The sequence below is a fragment of the Phoenix dactylifera genome, chromosome 1 (assembly GCF_051530095.1).
Source record: "Phoenix dactylifera cultivar Ajwa chromosome 1, Ajwa_hap1_PhDact_Kaust_v1.1, whole genome shotgun sequence".
In the NCBI taxonomy this organism is placed as follows: Eukaryota; Viridiplantae; Streptophyta; class Magnoliopsida; order Arecales; family Arecaceae; genus Phoenix; species Phoenix dactylifera.
The window spans coordinates 762,824-779,964 of NC_143190.1; the positions used below are offsets into that span (position 1 = coordinate 762,824).

Consider the following 17,141-nt stretch of genomic DNA (forward strand, 5'->3'; position numbering starts at 1 on the left):
TAGATGATATATTTTCCTATGGAACTTTCACCACCCATTCTTTTTTACATTGCTTCGTTACCACTGATCATCACAAAGAGGAAGAAATCATTATTTTAAAATTTGTCCTCCATCTGCAGGTTATAAATTTATATCATATTATGCGTTAATGGTCTAGCATCAACTAGATATCGTCAATCAATAGCTAAATGAGAACATCATACACGATAGGGCTTAGCCCGTGACCGTTACTGAATATTGTTTCCACATTCAGAAAGCTGCCTAATGGCTTACAAGCAATTTCCAAAAGCTATTTGTGTAAATAAATGAATAATTTACTGCAAAAGGAAAACACATACCGGCATTTACATCATACATAGTTTAGCTTGCATTGCATAATATCCATGATTCTTTGGTGACATGGAAAGCAACCGACAGCTCTTTTCTTTTTCTCCAGACTTCAGGTGCAGTTGGTCCACAAATGATTGTGAAGCCTATGCCAAACCCACTTGTAAGGGGCCTAAGCATCTGCCTGAGCATACAGTTATCAGTGCACTGAGAATAGATTAGGTTGGTTGTTGACAGGTCTGATCCCATGGAACAGCAATGACCACTTCCTTGAGTTATTTAACACACAAAAAAAGGGCTATCAACAGATGCCTACAAGAAAATGTACACTGCATCCTATGCTTGCTGGGAAATAATATATAGGACCTGGCCAAACCTGAAAGCAAAAGAATGAACAACAAAAGTTATCCTAAGACTAGCAGATTTTCATAAACTGATATATAAACTAGCTATCAAAGTATGCAACAGAGTCAATTTTGAGATCCATGTGTTTAATGTGCCATGGGCTACTGCAAGATGTTTTACAATCTCGCACTTTAGCACAAATACATGTTGACAAATCAAATTTCTAGCTTACCTGGCACAGCAATAGATCAACTATTCTAAATATCTTCTCCTTTTAATTCTCTTTGAACCAATTTTAAAATCTCCATCACCTGTCAGAATGTAAATGATAATACTGAATCATTGATGAATAGAAGGATTAGAATATTTCAATCTTCATGAAAAAATATCTATTATTTTGAAAATAAAAAAAAAATAACTTGCTCATAGTCAAGAAAACGTCAATTGTCAGTGAAAGCTAAATTTACAACCTGGAGTTTTATATACAATTTTGTTGATTGTTAATTGTGTCATACCACTTGCTCCGACGTCACACTCACTTGCTAGCATTAGATAATACTTAATATTTACCTCTAGCCTAGATTTAAGTACCATGTAGGTTCCCATTGTGGGCCAGTTTGAAAGACACGGATTATATCAGGTTGCAGAAAAGGCATCAATGTCTGTGATCTAGAAAGATTATAAAGAAAAAAATTATAGACTATTTTAGTACCACTATATTCAATAGTTAACAAATTTTAAGTATGTAAGTGATAGTTTATTGATGTGGAAGGAGATTCAAGAGCAAGCGTAAGGAAGCAACAATTGTAAAAAATGATAGAAAGGAAATTCCTAGGAAGCATTTAAATAAGAGAATATTTAAAAAAAAAAAGTGAAGTCGGCAATGGGTTTGCTGACTTCAACTTAAAAAACATAATAATAAAAGGGGCCCCCTTTGGGCCCCTATTTTGAACAAAACAAAGGACCAGAGGCGGAGGTTCCCCGGTCTCCGCCGGCCTGCCCCGGCAGGCCTTCTTCCTTCCTCTCCTTCTCCTTCCCCTCTCTGCTCTCTCTCTCTTCCTCTTTTTTCTTCTCCTTCTCCCCTTCTGGCGAGAGCGTCTCAGTTTCAATGCCGAAACTGTCCCGGTCCGCCGCCGGTACGATCCGGAATGCCCCAAACCAGGCGGTTCGAGATGGTTCCACAGACTTTGCTCTAAATGTTTCCAAACTACTGAAAAAAAAGCTTTGTTTTTCTCCTGTTTAAGCACCATCAATCACTGCTTTCATCATCGTCGAATGATAGATCATCTGTTGTGAAAGGCAGCCACCACCAAGGTTTTCCTCCTCCACTTTTCCATGATAGAAAAAGGAAGCCCTAAGTCTCCCTATTTCATCTTCCCTACTCTTTCTATGTTCTCTCTCTCTCTCTACTGTCTCTCTCTATTGTGACCGATGAACCCCAGTGGGCCCACTCTCCTATGATTAGGATCGATCCTATCTCAACACTCATCTCGAGGACCTAATTTCCATGAAAATATTTTCTAATTATTGGGTTGGATCCTATATGGGGGTGTTAGGACTTAGGATTTTAATAATCATGGCTGAATCTATAATAGAACTATAATTTTTGAATATTAGACTATAAGAAAGATTTTTAAAGTTAGTTGGATTTATTGTTTGACTATATTCACAAGGTAAGTAATATAACTCTTTTTCTAGATTTATCAAAAAATATAAAATAATTATATTTAATAAATTATGAGTCGAATTATTCATGATTTGATGCATAGAGTTTCATTATTGAATATGCCTTCTTCTAGTATATCGCATGATGCATAATCGAAAATATTGATTTTGTTATGGATTGTGCTGGATTGATTTCGATACCATATGGTTTTATGCATTTTTTAATTTAGAATATGAAATATGTTTTATGAAAAAGAACTTTGATTTGAGATGGTTTTGGACTCTCAGCCTGACTATACTAAATACCCCGCCAATGGGGCTAAACATTGGCACTTAATTAGTCATGAAGCATCTACACCACAAAAAGGATGGGATGCCCCAAGAAGATGTGTGACATAAGAACTCCGCCAATGGAGGTTAAACACAGGCAAAGGATCCCGTCATTGAGGGTTGAACATTAGCACATGATTATCCAAAAGAACTTTCACAACAAGAAGATAAGTGATACACCGCAAGAAGATCCACAGTATCACAAAAAACGTTCTGCCACAGGGATAATGTGGTCATAAATCATGGCTGAGAAGATAAACTTGATGTTTCACAAAAAAAACATGGATTCATGAATACAAACTTAAATTTTTTTTAAAAGATTAGATTCACATATATAATGTTTTGATAATGCTGCAAATCTAGATTTGGTTTTTGATTTGATGTGTTGCATATGCATATTTTCAGAATAATTATTATTTATCTTATTGCCTAATTTATCTTGTTAAAGTGTTCATTGCTTATTGAGCTATCTAGCTCATTATTCAATATCTTACTATTTTACATATTTAGAGAACTAGATTGGCATGGGGATTTGCTACGGAAAAGTGATTAGAAGCAGAGTTTTGACTTTTTTTATCTTAGTTTATTGTTTCTTGAAATTTGATGTAAGCCCTTTGGATATTGTTGGATTTTGTAAAATAATAAAGTTGGATTTTAGTTATTTAAATTTAAAGTTTAAACTTTAGTTATTTAAATTTATTCTGCATGATTTATAATATTATGATGGAATGCCTTGCATACATGTGGAAAGAGTTTTCTATAAGTATGCGGCAGTTGCCGCATCTCTAGCTCACGATCTTGAGTTGGGGGCATGACACTCACCCTCCTTTTTAATTCTATTTTTATAAAATAAAGAGGGTCCTCTAAACATGAACAAGAAGGGACTTAAACAATCATGTGTGGAGGCTAAACACTTATAGATTATTACATACAATATGGGAACAGAACTAGGCCCAAAATAATAAGGCTCATTAAATTAACACTTCAAAGTAAACATATTAACCTATGTCAGAAAGCATAAATATAAACTTATCAAACAAGATTTCATCACTCTTCAATGGATAAATTGTATTCTAGGTTTTTTATATATTCCTGCCTGCCCACCCACCCTCCCACTCCTCTCAAAATAAGATATTAAGATTTCCGCCCACCCTCCTCCTACTCGGTCTCAATCTGTAAAACACTATAAAATGTTTGCACGCACATATGCACATGCACACATGTATATATATATATATATATAGACACAGAATGCTGAGAAGCTACTACTCTTGCAGCTGGTCTAGGAAAAAATTGATATGGATGTATGTCTTATGTAGTCTATGCTCTACTCCCAACTCAGCACATGTGACTTGGTTAAGATGTCAGCCAACTGATAGGTACTTTTTACATCACTATCCTTTCACTATAAGCCACAATTTACCTTGATGTTGTTTGTACATTCGTAAAACAGAATTACTACAATGTAAACTGCAGTTCCAATATGAGAGAATATCTTGTTGGGACCATCAATCACAAAGCCTATCCCCAGGAACAATGTTCTCAACGGCATGAATTCAATTAATCCTTGACTCCTCCAGTGGATTTAGCAACTGCTTCATGTTCTTTAATTTTCCATGCCACTGCATCCCTTTCTATGAAAAATACAGTATCTAATGGAGAAGCTCCTAGATAAAGAAGATCCAGTCCAATCAAAATCTGAAAATCTATTTTAGCTTGGTTGCCCTACAGGCCTATGAACAACACCCTTTATAGGAGCACTTTATGAATAATTAGTTGGCTCTGCTTCAAGCTTTTCTTCACAGCTGACACTTGTCTTGGATTTGGCTACTTCAAAACCCAAGAAATGCATTATCATTTCAAATTATTGGTCCGGAAAAAGAACTGTCCATGGATGGATGGATCACTATTTACCTCAGCCAGACGCTTCCTTTTGCATCATAATTTTTCCCTTTGAAATATTTTAGTACAAAAAGCTTTAAGAACCACCAAGCAGTCATAAGGACGAGATAACCCCAAAAGCCCATTGTTATCTCAACAAGTATACAACCAACAAATTCTTGGTACACAACACTAGCTGTATAAATGTATTAAAAGCAAATAGTTTCATACACAGCCATATTAGCCACATTATCGACTTTACAAATTCTGAAATTCTAATCATAAATCAAGCAATAAAATTTTTGAAGGAAAAAAAAGGATCAGAGAAGATCATGTCTATATGGGATGGTCGTATTAACAGAACTACATAATTAACAAATTGATCAATCCACTCTTTTTCTACCATAGTAAACCTTCTCACTCAAGGTTTGCCGTCTCGGTATTGGATCCCGTACCGATGCTACACTAGCACAGTGTTACTACGGTATGGTATTGATACTTGGTACGCCACCCGTATCGGATACCGATATCAAACCGGTACGGTACGGTACGCCCCGTACCGCCCGGATCAGGCCGATATGGCGTACCATGTCCTCACTACATAAGAATATTCTTTTAGTCCTTTTCTAGTTTAAGGCTGCGAAGTTTGTAATGAACTAACATGCCTTCCTAAAGCATATAATAAGCATAATATCATGAGAATATGCAACATATAGATCATATCTCTTTATATAAGCTATCCATATGTAAATATTTTGCTACAACATGCATGCCATTATTAGTATGATAACCCTAAGGGCTTGTTTGGTTCGCGGAAAAAGAAGGGGGGAAAGTGTGGTCAACGGGAAAGTAATGAGATGCCTCTTGTTTGGTTGGAGTTTTCAAAGGAGAGAGATAGGAAAGTTGTATTCCCATGGGAATATGATTCCCACATTTTATGGAAAAGTCTTTCCCATGAGAAACATGGAAAAGTTATTTTCCCATGAGGCGGAAATCATTTTATTTTTATTTTTTCCCAAAAAGGATGCTGAAGAAGTATTAAAGAGGCATTAAAGACCTAATTTTATTAAGGGCATAATAGAAATTATACATAACTTTCTCAGGAAAGTGGATGGCCAACCAAACATAAGCATTTTGGAAATTTGTCACTTTCCCATGGTCAACCAAACATGCCAAAAGTACTTTTCTAGGAATCCTCTTCCTAGGAATTTATTTCCCAGAAATCATATTCCTAAGAGGAAAAATGCTTCCTGCGAACCAAACGAGCCCTAAAGGAAACCCAAAGTTGCAAACATCGTGTATAAGATAATATAGGTGTGTCACTCTAAAGTACTACTTGCATGCAATGTCAATGTTATTTACTGCTTGAAAGATTAAAAAATAGTAATAGAAAAATGGCTATCAAATTTTTTAGTCATACTCAAACGGCTGTTGAAAATCAATCATTCTTAACATGATTAAGTTGTAGAACATGCAAAAAAAATAATCAAAAGTAAAATAAAAATGAAAAAGAAAAATCTTACTCCAGGATAATGTTGTAACACTGGAGAGTAATGATCAAGTGCTACGTAAATCTTTCCCAGAAGACCCAGAAGAGCATCAACCTCATCTCCTAGAAGATCAACCTAAGTCCATATAAAATATCAATAAGCAACTTCTACAAGTGAGACAAATTATAAATCACAAAGGGTAAATTCCAAGTACAAATGTCACTAAGATGAGGCATGCCAAAGCTTAATAACTATTGGTGCTTTGACAATTTAAATGTGGCAAAAATCATGCAAATCTATAATTTTTCATGTTCTTTGCAAAATTACCACTTTACTAAGAGTAAGTTTGTTCATGCCTTGATATTTTAAGGATAAGTTCAAACTTACAGTGGAAACTCTAGCATGAGTGTTTGATTACTCACACCTTGAAGTTTCCTTTCTAGTTTCATTTATCACATTATCCCAAAAAATTCCAATTTCTTAAAATATGGAAGAAGGAAATGTAAGCATGATTTAAAAGTAAGAACCTGAAATGCTATTATTTGCAAAGCATGAAACAAGATGCCATTTAGTTCCTATTTCAGAAAGCTAAAGGGGAAATCCATAATCCAAAAGCATTAAAACTAAAATTAAAATTATATTTTATGTTTGTAATAGAAGATGAACTGCAATTTAAGATGTGAAGATATAAAAAACTCATATATAATTGTATGTATAATATGCCTTTAATCAATCTAATGGCTGATATCAAACTCCTAACCTCTAAATTAAGGGTTTAATTTGAGCTTAAAAACAAATTTGGCCCAATTTAAGAGTCTCAAATTAATCAAGATGCTTTTGGTAAGGCTGTTGTTCAGCTCGGCTTGAAATCAGGCATGATCAAGCTCGTCAAGATATTAAAAGAGTCGAACTTTACCCTGAATTTCAGGCTTGAAATTTTCTTCAAGCCATGCCTGATTAGAGGCAGGCTTGATCAAGCTTGGATCTTCTAAACAGCTAAAGAAAAGTCAAAATATAGGAGAACATGCAACATGCAATAAAAGATTTAAGTTCCAGTAGTCTAGAAGATTAGCATAACATAACTGGAAGTTGAAGATTTTCAAATAAAAAAGTAGCGGGGAGATGCATGTCTCCTGTGTTGAAAGTGAACAAGAAATTGAGCACAATTCTGTAACATTAACAAACCAAGTATATCACATAGATCATAATGTTGGTTTAGCATGAGACTGAGCACAAGCTTTAGATGGCAGTTGATTTGGTCCAAAAATTAGGGTGAATGCCAGAAGAAAAAAAAATCCCAGCCAGACATCCATATGAAGGCTTGCTAATTATGGTGATCTTATCATTAATGAGTTTTAAAAGTTAAAACAACATTTGTCATAGATGGATTTAAAAAAATAAATGTTAGCACAAGGCCAGGCCAAACTTGTAGGTATAATGACATAAATGGAAAGCAAATTTCATGCATATACCTCAGCTTCAGCCTTTTGGAGGTTAGAACATCTGATTTCGAGCATTTGTTTGTACCAGAATTCCTTTTTGTTTAGAAGGATAGCCTCTTTCACTAGTGGCTTGAACTGATGACTCAGCATATTTAACCTGTTAATAGAAGACGACATTACTTTCAAGTGTCAAGGAATTCAGTTCATGAGATGCAAACATCAAGATACAAATATTAATCAAAGTCACAGATTTCAACCCAAATGCAATTGTTGCCAGATATGAATTGTTATTAAATGAGAGTGAACTCCATGTGAATGCCTCACAGGTCACCGCAGCTTTTAGTTTCAAAGAGGCAGTGATAGTTAATAGACAGTGAAGTCTTAACATACCAAACTTTATTAATGACATTTATTTTTGAAAAGGCAGATAATTTTCTGGATGCCTTCTTATAATACAAGCAAATCTTATCAAACATTTACATTATAAGCTATCAGACTCTTTGTGGGGTCTTCCCAGCTCCTTACCAAAAAAAAATCACTCTTTTCTTAAACTAAGTAGTAAAGAATACAAATTCCATTCTTGATGTTAACTCCAATTCTTCAAAGGACTTTATAAGTAATTATCAAGTAACACCATATTCTTATTTCCTTTATTGTCTGTAACTCCCTATCAAACAACAATAGCAGCTAAAGACTGCCCATAACCATGTTATTCAAGTGCAATCCAGCATCCTCCCATCTCAATTCTGGAGCATCCAAGAGAGAGATTTTATCAATACATATAGAGAAAAGTGCAAGGAACTGAACAGATACCGTCATGTACATCACATATATGTTAAAATCTAGTTGCATATATGTTATTCATTTAGATTATTCTTGGTTCGGGCTAAGGATCGTTGTGCTAGTACCGAGGCCCGTACCAATCGCTCGGCGGCACAGTTTGGTACACCTCTGTGCTAGGCCCATACTAACATATCAGGGAGGGTAGAGGAGAGAGAGAACAGGATAGAGGAAAAGAGAGAGAGAGGCGGAGAGGGAGAAAGGAAGGGAGAGAGAGGGAAAGTGGCGAATGGCCGGAGGAGATTGGTAGAGGACCGTGGAGAACCGAGGAGGGGCAGGGAGGGGCAGAGGAAGGGCTCCGCCCTCCAGTTCTCCTCTTTTGTTCGAAATAGAGGTGCCCGTGGATGGCTCCTTTTTTATTTTGAAGAAGTTAATATAGTCAGCAACCCTCTTGCTAACTTTACTTAATTTTTTTAAAATAAAAAATATTTTTTTATTTAAAAAATTAAGTAAAGTCGACAAGGGGGTTGCCGACTTTATTTAACTTCTTCAAAGGACCCCCATTCTAGGACCTCTATTTCGAACAAAATAGGAAAAACCGAAGACGGAGCTTTTTGTCCACCCCTCCGCGCCCCTCCCTGGCTCTCCACCAGCCTTCTCCCTCCCTTCATCCCCCTCCCTCCCCCCCCCCTCCCTCCCTCTCTCTACCTCTCTTTCCTTCTCCCTCCCCCTCTCTCTCCGGTTTCTCGATGTGAAGGCCAGAACCATCCCAGTCCGCCTTCCGTATGGCTCGGTAGGCCCCAAACCAGATGGTTCGGGATGGTTCCACCAACGCTGGTTTGGGCTTAAAGTGGAATAAAAGACTTTAATTCATTTATTCTGGTTTAACCATCCAAATACTACTCTGTATTCATCTTAGATAAAACTATAAAGTTGCCAATCTAGAATAGTTGAGTGACAAGAAACACTAAATAAGCACCTAGACTTGGTCCTTTTGATTTTCTCTGCAGATCTGCTTTCAAAGCCTACAACTGCTTTTGATAACTCCATCGCAGTGACAACAATGTGATCCAACTGCTTTGCTTGGTCTCTGCCCTTCGTGTCAGATAATGATAATGACTTTTGCTTCTCCTCAATTATATGATGAAGCATGGCCTTCTGCTTTCCTTCTTCCTTGAAGGCATCTGTTGCACTCTTTAATTTTTCATTCAGTTTGTTTATGTCCAACTCGTACTGATGAATTTGCTGCAAAGCCTCATTGAGCCTACTCTGCATTGAATATGATTCCTTCTTGAAATCTGATATCAATATCTCTTGCTTGCACACCTGGTCTCTGAGCAAACTAAGTTCCTGGTGAGCTAGGTCAAACTGCTCCTTTTGCTGCGTCAGTGTGGATCCAATCTCTATTGCTAACTTTTCCTTTTCCTTCATCACTGATGATAGCGATGCCATCCTCTGCTTCAACTTCCGGTTCTCGTCAATTTCTAATCTTAATGCCTTATCTTTTTCCAAAAATTTTGTTTCAAGAGAAGCTTTTTCCTTATAATATTTTGATATAGTAGGATTTATGGCAGACATAGCATCCCAAGCAACTCCTTTAATTAAAACAGAATCAATCTCTTGCAGAGAAACAGTCTCAATCTTTATATCCTCCATGCTGCATTGATGCTCAGAAATCAACTCCCTTAAAATAACATTATACAGTTCATGTCTAATGCTAATTTCCATCTTTATGTCTTCCAGATCCCCTTTGAATTTCATAATTTGTTTCAGGCAGTTAGCCTCCACAGAAGAGTGAAGCGACATTTGGCTCGCTGCATCAGAGACCTGTGAAGATAGATGCTTGACCTCCTTTCTTTTATCCAAAAGCAAACCTCGTAGACTCTGGTTTTCTGAAAACAAGCAATCAATTCTTTCCTTCAAACGGCATAATTCGTCATGATCATCATGGAATGGAGGCAGCTTTTCTTTCTCCAAAAGAATCTCATTGAGTTTCAAAATGACTTCTGGAATTTTTTTCTTTAAAAGTTCAGAGTCCTTATCTTTTCTGAAAGGTGATGAACCCTTTTCCTTGAGGAATTCCCTTTTGAATCTGAACAACTCTTCCGTTTTCTCTTGCAAAGCTGATTCATGTTGTCTTCTCATCTTGGTTATTTCAGTTTTGAAGTAAGACACTAGTTCTTCCATTGTCATGTGCTTCAGTTGGGATAATTCAACAACCTCTAGCACGACTTTGCCAGAATCCTCAGATTTCTCCATCATAATAGTTCCGTTTTCCTCGGAATGAGATGGGAAACGATAATTTCCTAACACTTTTCCAGGAAAGTGTTCCTTTCCTTTTGCAACACTACATTCTTCAAAACTTTCATGGCTGTTTTCTGAGCTCCATAATGACTTCGAAATATCATCAAGTTCTTCACGCACAGTAGCAAGTTCCGCAACTTTCTCCTGCCAGCTCTTGATTAAGGTATTAATAAGTCCTCTTTGCTCATACAATTTTGTTTCAAACTCATCTTGTAGACCCCTGATATAATTCTGCATCATCAAATTACTTATTTCTTTCTGAAATTCATGCTCCCATTGCTGTTCCCACATTGAAGTCTTCATTAAGTAGAATATGTCATTAATCTGTTCATATCCAGATGCTAGCATTACTTTTAGACCATCAATTCGTCCATCTATTTCGAGCAATTTTTCATCAGCTTTTACCTTAGGAAGTATACCAAACATTCCTGAATCCATGTAGCCTACATCTATTCTACCATGACAGTTCGAGGCCTTTAAATCCTGAAGAACCTCCTGAAGCTTATGAAGCTGTTCTTCTGCCACAATCTTTATCCTGCCTAAATGTTTTGCATAATTCAAATCCGTACTTACATCTGAATAGCTCTGATTCAGCTCTGATTTTGTTTTCTCAATTTCAACCTTTATTGCAGAAGGTTTTGGCAGCATCACAACGGATGCTAACCTTTTACTTGGAGCTGCATCAGATTTACAAGATTGCAACATCTCATTCAAGGTTGCTATCTCTGCATCCTTCGAGGCAATTTTTTCTGCAGCTTCTTCAACCACGGCATTTACTATTCCTTTGATGACTGAATCACTCACCATTCTTGAAATGCTGAGACGGTCATTTATCTCATCCCAGTAAGAATCCAGATCATCAAGGAGAAACTTTTCATAAAAAGCCGAGTCATTTCCAACGTTCTCATTCCCTTTAAAACTTCTACTTGATGGCAAAGACCCATCAGCTGAAGTACCAAACCTTTCATCCAGGACATCAGAATTCTCCACCAGTAACTGCACTCCTGACTAAAAAAGTGCACAAGGACAACAATTTCATTTCAAGAAAAAAGAAAATAAATTAATTTTAATGCCAATACCAGAACAAAGGAAACTAAACAATCTACGAATCCCATTCAGAAATGGAACTACGTATGATTTTAATGCAAATTTCTCAAAAAATGAAACTAAACAGTTCATTAACGCTAGCAAATCTCATTAAATAAAGAAACATGTGTATCCCTTGAGCAGCAGAAAAAATAAAAGGAAAAAAATAGAAAAAAAGACCAAGAATAGCATAATCAGTGAATTGAAGGTAGAAAAGAAACCATCTTCACTATTTTAATCCAAATTTCACAGGCCTGAGCCCAATCTGTACGCAGAGAAGTACTTGACCTTCCATCTGTAACGTATCTATTAATTCCAAATTCCAAATTCCAAATTTAGAAAGTTCAGAGATCCTAAATCAACAACTGAAGGATAGAAGTACCAACTTGATGTCAGATAGACATCTACTAATTCCCAGTTCTAAAGGAAAAAGAACGATAGCTCTGATTATGAAACTAAGACAAAATCAAACTTCCAATTCAGATTACCAATCAAATCCAGAAAAGACAATTAACGAGCTAAGTCAAGTCAAGAGATCCTTAACCAAACCAGATAAAACATCCAGAAGGTACAACTATTCAAACTGAAAACCAATTACTCCGACAAATTTAAACAGTACACAGATCCTTAATCGCCCTCTATGATGAAAAGTTTACTTCAAAATGACAAATTTAGAAGTTCAGAGATCTCAAACAGTCCGTTAATTCCTACAGTAGCAGCTCAAAGCCACTACCAATGAATGTTTAGCAAAACTAGAATCATAAAATTCCATATTCCTATCTCCGTACCTCAGATAAATCTAAAAGACTAATTAAACCAAGAAAACGGTTTAGAAGACGAAAGTCAAATCGATGAATCCCTCTAGCCCACCAACTAAAACAGCCAAAGATGCCACTATTCCAACAAAATTAACTATTACCGTCAATAATTCAAGCAAGAAACAGCGAGAACTGATCGAGAAGCCAATAAGCAGTAAAAAAAAAGAAAAAAGAAACTCACGGATTCGATCCGGTCCATCGACGCAACGAAGACGAGGCCGTCCGGGGGAAGCTCTTCGAACTTCCCGCCACTGTTTCCCGCGAAGTCTCGTACAGTGGAGCGAGCCGAAGCTAAAAAGGGTGGATTTTTAGGTCTGGGAGTGAGATCTTTTTCTCCCTTTATCGGATTGTGTGGTATTTTTTTTATTATTTTTTTAGGGGTTGAGAGAATAGAGGAAAGGAAAACAAAAGAGTCGTCAGTCGGAAAAGAAGACAAAAGAAAAGTCGTCGGTAAGCGGAGACAGCCGCGGCAAGCAAAGTACAGCGTCCAAGACAGGATCTACGGACCGTCGAATAAGTAAACTATAATTATTAAACTTGGCATTTAGAGCCCAAGAAAATGGAGTTCAAAAATAGAAACAAGAATAAATGACTTCCACACCAATCATTATGTTAGAATTTTTTTATCAACAAAATCCAATTCCATTTTTTTCTAGCATTTAAATTCCATTCAATTTATTTAGAAATTTTAGTTCTTTAAAAATATTTTTATATTTAATTTTTTTAAAAAAATATTTAAAATTATTTTGATTCTTATTCTACGAAGCAAATGTATTTAGAAATATGACGGTTCAAATTCTAATTCTAATTCATTTTGATTCTGATATCGATTATCAACAAATATATTCTTGATTATTGTGAGTCATGCTAATTTTCTTGTATCACGCCTGCAGACATTTTTTGTGTGCATAAAATTGATTTTACATGACGTAGCTGATTAGTCGTAATTTCTAGATAATTATGGCTAGATTTTATTTATAAGGCGAGTTCATGAGGGGAGCTTGGTGCATTGTTAGATTACATGTGAGAGTAACCTCTCAATTGGAGCTCCAGTGCATTCTAATTTTTTGTGCGGCTGCGGATAATCGATCCATGTAGTAAGAGACATGTAGGCTATAAGTAAGGTTAGTATGGTTGCTGAATAACTATGCATAAATAAATTTGAATAAAATTTATTTTTCAAGTTCATCCATTCAGATAACTTTTTAATTATTAAAAAAAATAATAATGAAGGATACTTTTTGAATGTTAGAAAAACTAAAAATAATTTTTTTTTTGTATTTATTTAGGTTTAGCCTAGTTGAAACCATTCAAGATGGAGAAGTTAAAGTACATTGTGCTGTGTTGTCCTAGATTGTCAAAATTGTATGCTATTCTATGTATTTTTTTCAAATTAATTCTTTTAAACTTTGCTATGGATGGATATGATTCTCTAATGTCATTAAAATATTTTTATTATCAATATAAGTTAACCAATACATTCTCATCTCATAGAGTTGCATTTGCGTTGTGTCTTTTTTTTAAACCCGTTAGGGACCCTAAGCTATAGAGGTACTTAAGTTAAAGGTCTTTCAAGCCTAACTGTTTAATCTCTCGAGTTGCAACCCGTCCAAGAGACCGCGGCCATGAGGTCCGTGACAAGCATCAATTTTCCAGGGCCAGCCCAACCATTGGGCGACTAAGGCGGTCGCCTAAGGTACCGGCTCAAAGAGAGTCCACCACAGGAAAGATTTCAAAGACAAAATGAAAAGAAAAAAAAGTCTCCTTGTGCGTTTGCCTTAGGCTGACCCACTATAGGAAAGGCCTCAAAGACAAAACAACCTTAGGCCCCTAAATACATTGGGCTTGTAACACCCTGAAACAGGGTTAGGGTAGCTTAAGTAATTTTTTACTAGTTATTAAGCATTTTCATGATTTTAACCTAGTTTATTATGAGAATCCGAATGCACAGGAAAGGTGGGGGAATATCAAAAATTTTGTGATGCAAATTGGATGGAAATTTCCCAGGAAGTTTGATTCAAAATCAATTCAAAAAGGTCGGAATTTCAGCTGTTACAGAAAATTTTACGGTTCCACGGATTGAGAGTGCAATAACTCTGGATATAGTCCATGAATCTAAGTAAAATTTTAAACACATAATCTACATTGAGTGAGGGATTTACTATTGAAATTTCAGCTCAAACGGATTAGCCTACAGCCTGGAACAAAACAAGTTAGGTGAGTCCCTCGGAAGCCTGTCATTACAGAAAACTGCAGACATAGATTTGTCCAAAATTTCTGTAAAAAGTAGGAAGCATGACGTGGCCTGAAACCTAGTTTTTAAAACCCCTGGGAACCACTCTTTTGACACGTTAGGTATCTAGGAAGCCAACGTGTCGAGAGGGGGGGGGGGGGGGGGGGGGGTGTCTAGCATGTTTTCAGCAGGCAGCAACTTGTGCTGCTGCTGTTCAACCGTTAGGAGAAGTTTAGTTGTTGGTTGTAGGTGCCAGCCCAAGTCAGGCCAGGAAAAGCTCCAGGGAGGGAGAGAGGAAGCTAGGGAAGAGAGAGAGCTACTTGGGGAATCCAAAGAATTTGTGGAAGAAGGTTTAAAGTAAAGAGGAAGAGCAACTTGATGTTGGGCTGCAGAACAGAAATATAGAAATTCTGGTGCACCCAGGCTTCCCAGCGAATTTCAGGTGAGTTTTCCAAACTTTTTAGTGATTCTAATTGTAGTCCCACGTAGGAGGGTGATAAAGGAAGATTTTAGTTATTTTAGATGAATTTTTAGGTATGAAAAAGGATTTGAACTATGCTTCCGAAGTTGTTGAAAGCAGTCTGAAATTCTGCAGAATGAAGCGATGGGATTTCTTTGTGTTTTAGGTGATTAAATTGTTATTTAAAGCTGAAAGTTTGTAGGTTGTGTTAGGGATTTCCTAGTCCTAACACAGAGCCTAATAGGTGGAATTGATTGTTTAAGAACCTCCGGGAGTTAAGAGGTTTAATTGGCTCGAAAATAGAACAAACAAGCTGAAAACAGGGAAATTGAATTCTGATTTATTTTTGATGTTAAGTAGTTGTTTGGCAGCTGAAAATTTATAGATGATATAGAAGGTTTTCTAGTCCTAACCCAGGGTATCAAAGAGGGGGATAAAAGCTTGGAAACCTTTGAGAAATGAGAGGTTTTATTTGTCCTAAAACAAGACAAGCAAGGTAAAAATCAGAAAGTTGAGATGAGGGTGTTGGATTTCTTTTTGGAACATGCATAATCATGTTGCATCATATAGGTTATAATTTTGATCGACTCTTTTAATTGTTTAGGAGGAGAAGAGAGTCCCGGAAGTGTGCCGGGAGTATCAAGCACTAGGGTGGTGCATTAGCCATCACAAGGTGAGTGGTTTTCTTCTTAACTATGGTAGTTTATTTTGTAATTCCAGAGAAATGAATGATGTCTCCAAATTCAGAATGAATATGCTACAGAATGAAAATAAGAAGTATTAATTCTCATGATTAAATTGCTTTCTATCAGTGGATAAATGATCTGATTTGGAAAATATATGCTATGCTTGAAAATAGTTTAAATTCATGTTTGTTGATTCGTAAGTTTATGAACTTGTTTGGGAATGAATTAACCCAAAGTGACTGAACCACTTAAATCCCCTTATCACGGCCAAGAGAGTCATTTTAGTTTGACCCAAGCTATTCTGGAGTCGACCCCTGTACTCTAGAGTCGACTCCAACCCTGTTACAGTAACTAATATTTGCATTTTTACCTTAGATACATCACATCAGAGTTTATGATATGTGGCCAGTAGGGCAGAGATGGGACGCCGGGAGGGCGTAGCTATGATATGGGCCCAGTAGGGCAGAAATGGGACGCCGGGAGGGCGTAGTAATGATATGTGCTAGTGGGGCAGAGTTGGGACGCCGAGAGGGCGTAGTAGTAGCACCATGCATAGGACTGTCGGGCTACTCATGAGAATGGTGCCTCATGCGAGTGACCGGCAGTAGGGCTCGCGGGAGCCATGATTTTCAATATTTAAGCTATGTATACATATGACTGAGCAACAAATGTATTATTTTTAAGCATAATGATTTTAGAACCTATGTGAATGTTCTATGTATCAAATTCCTCAGGGAAGGAAAGTAGACTCTATGGTCCAGAAAAATGACTTGAGCAAGGTGATTTTATTAATGCTTTATTTTAAAGCAACAGCTTTATTTCCTGCTAGTTGTAGTACTATTGGCAAACAGCAGATTTCTTATGGGGTTGAAATCTAAGTGCTTTAAAATCAAATGCAAATATTTCATATGTGGCATAAACACGTTATATTTAATGTATGTAAATAAGTATCACAGCTGAAACCTCTTATTTTCTCATGGTTAATAGATTATCCACTCACTGGGACTTAGGTCTCATCCCTCTCTTTTTCTGTAAATTTTCGCAGATCGGCAGAGTCATAACATTATAAAGGTACTGCATTAGCATCATCCTAGAAGTTTGTCAAGAAGGTTGGCCATGCCCCCTCTGAGTGAAAGGAAAAACCTTTGTATTATGCACATAGGTGGGGTGTGAATGTAAAGTAACTTGAGACAGATGTAAAGTTTGTTATATTTTGAGCTATGTATAGTAGACTTTAAGTTATAAATGAAAGCTTGGGTTGCTTTTAGTTATGATTAAAGTGAGTTAAATTAAT

At 36.5% G+C, this 17,141-nt stretch overlaps 1 protein-coding gene and 1 long non-coding RNA gene across 3 annotated transcripts; one reads left to right on the forward strand and one right to left on the reverse strand.

Moving 5' to 3' along the window:
* Positions 1–154: 154 nt before the first annotated feature.
* Positions 155–12,909, reverse strand: LOC103712132 (WPP domain-associated protein-like). 2 transcript variants are annotated; one of them, XM_008798557.6, is made up of 6 exons: positions 12,650–12,909; positions 9,240–11,572; positions 7,511–7,637; positions 6,072–6,173; positions 905–983; positions 155–703 (listed from the first exon to the last, which is right to left on the reverse strand). In XM_008798557.6, the coding sequence occupies exons 1-5, from the start codon at positions 12,665–12,667 to the stop codon at positions 930–932; spliced, it is 2,634 nt and encodes an 877-aa protein (XP_008796779.3). In that variant the 5' UTR covers positions 12,668–12,909; the 3' UTR covers positions 155–703; positions 905–929. The 2 variants fall into 2 exon arrangements, with proteins under 2 accessions (XP_008796779.3, XP_088572000.1); XM_088715874.2 differs by having other exon boundaries at positions 9,240–11,568; positions 12,650–12,722.
* A 2,095-nt stretch (positions 12,910–15,004) lies between these two features.
* Positions 15,005–17,126, forward strand: LOC120104115 (uncharacterized). The gene is made up of 3 exons (XR_005506592.3): positions 15,005–15,143; positions 15,766–15,834; positions 16,893–17,126. It is a non-coding gene; the product is annotated as an uncharacterized LOC120104115 (long non-coding RNA).
* The last annotated feature ends 15 nt before the right edge of the window (positions 17,127–17,141 follow it).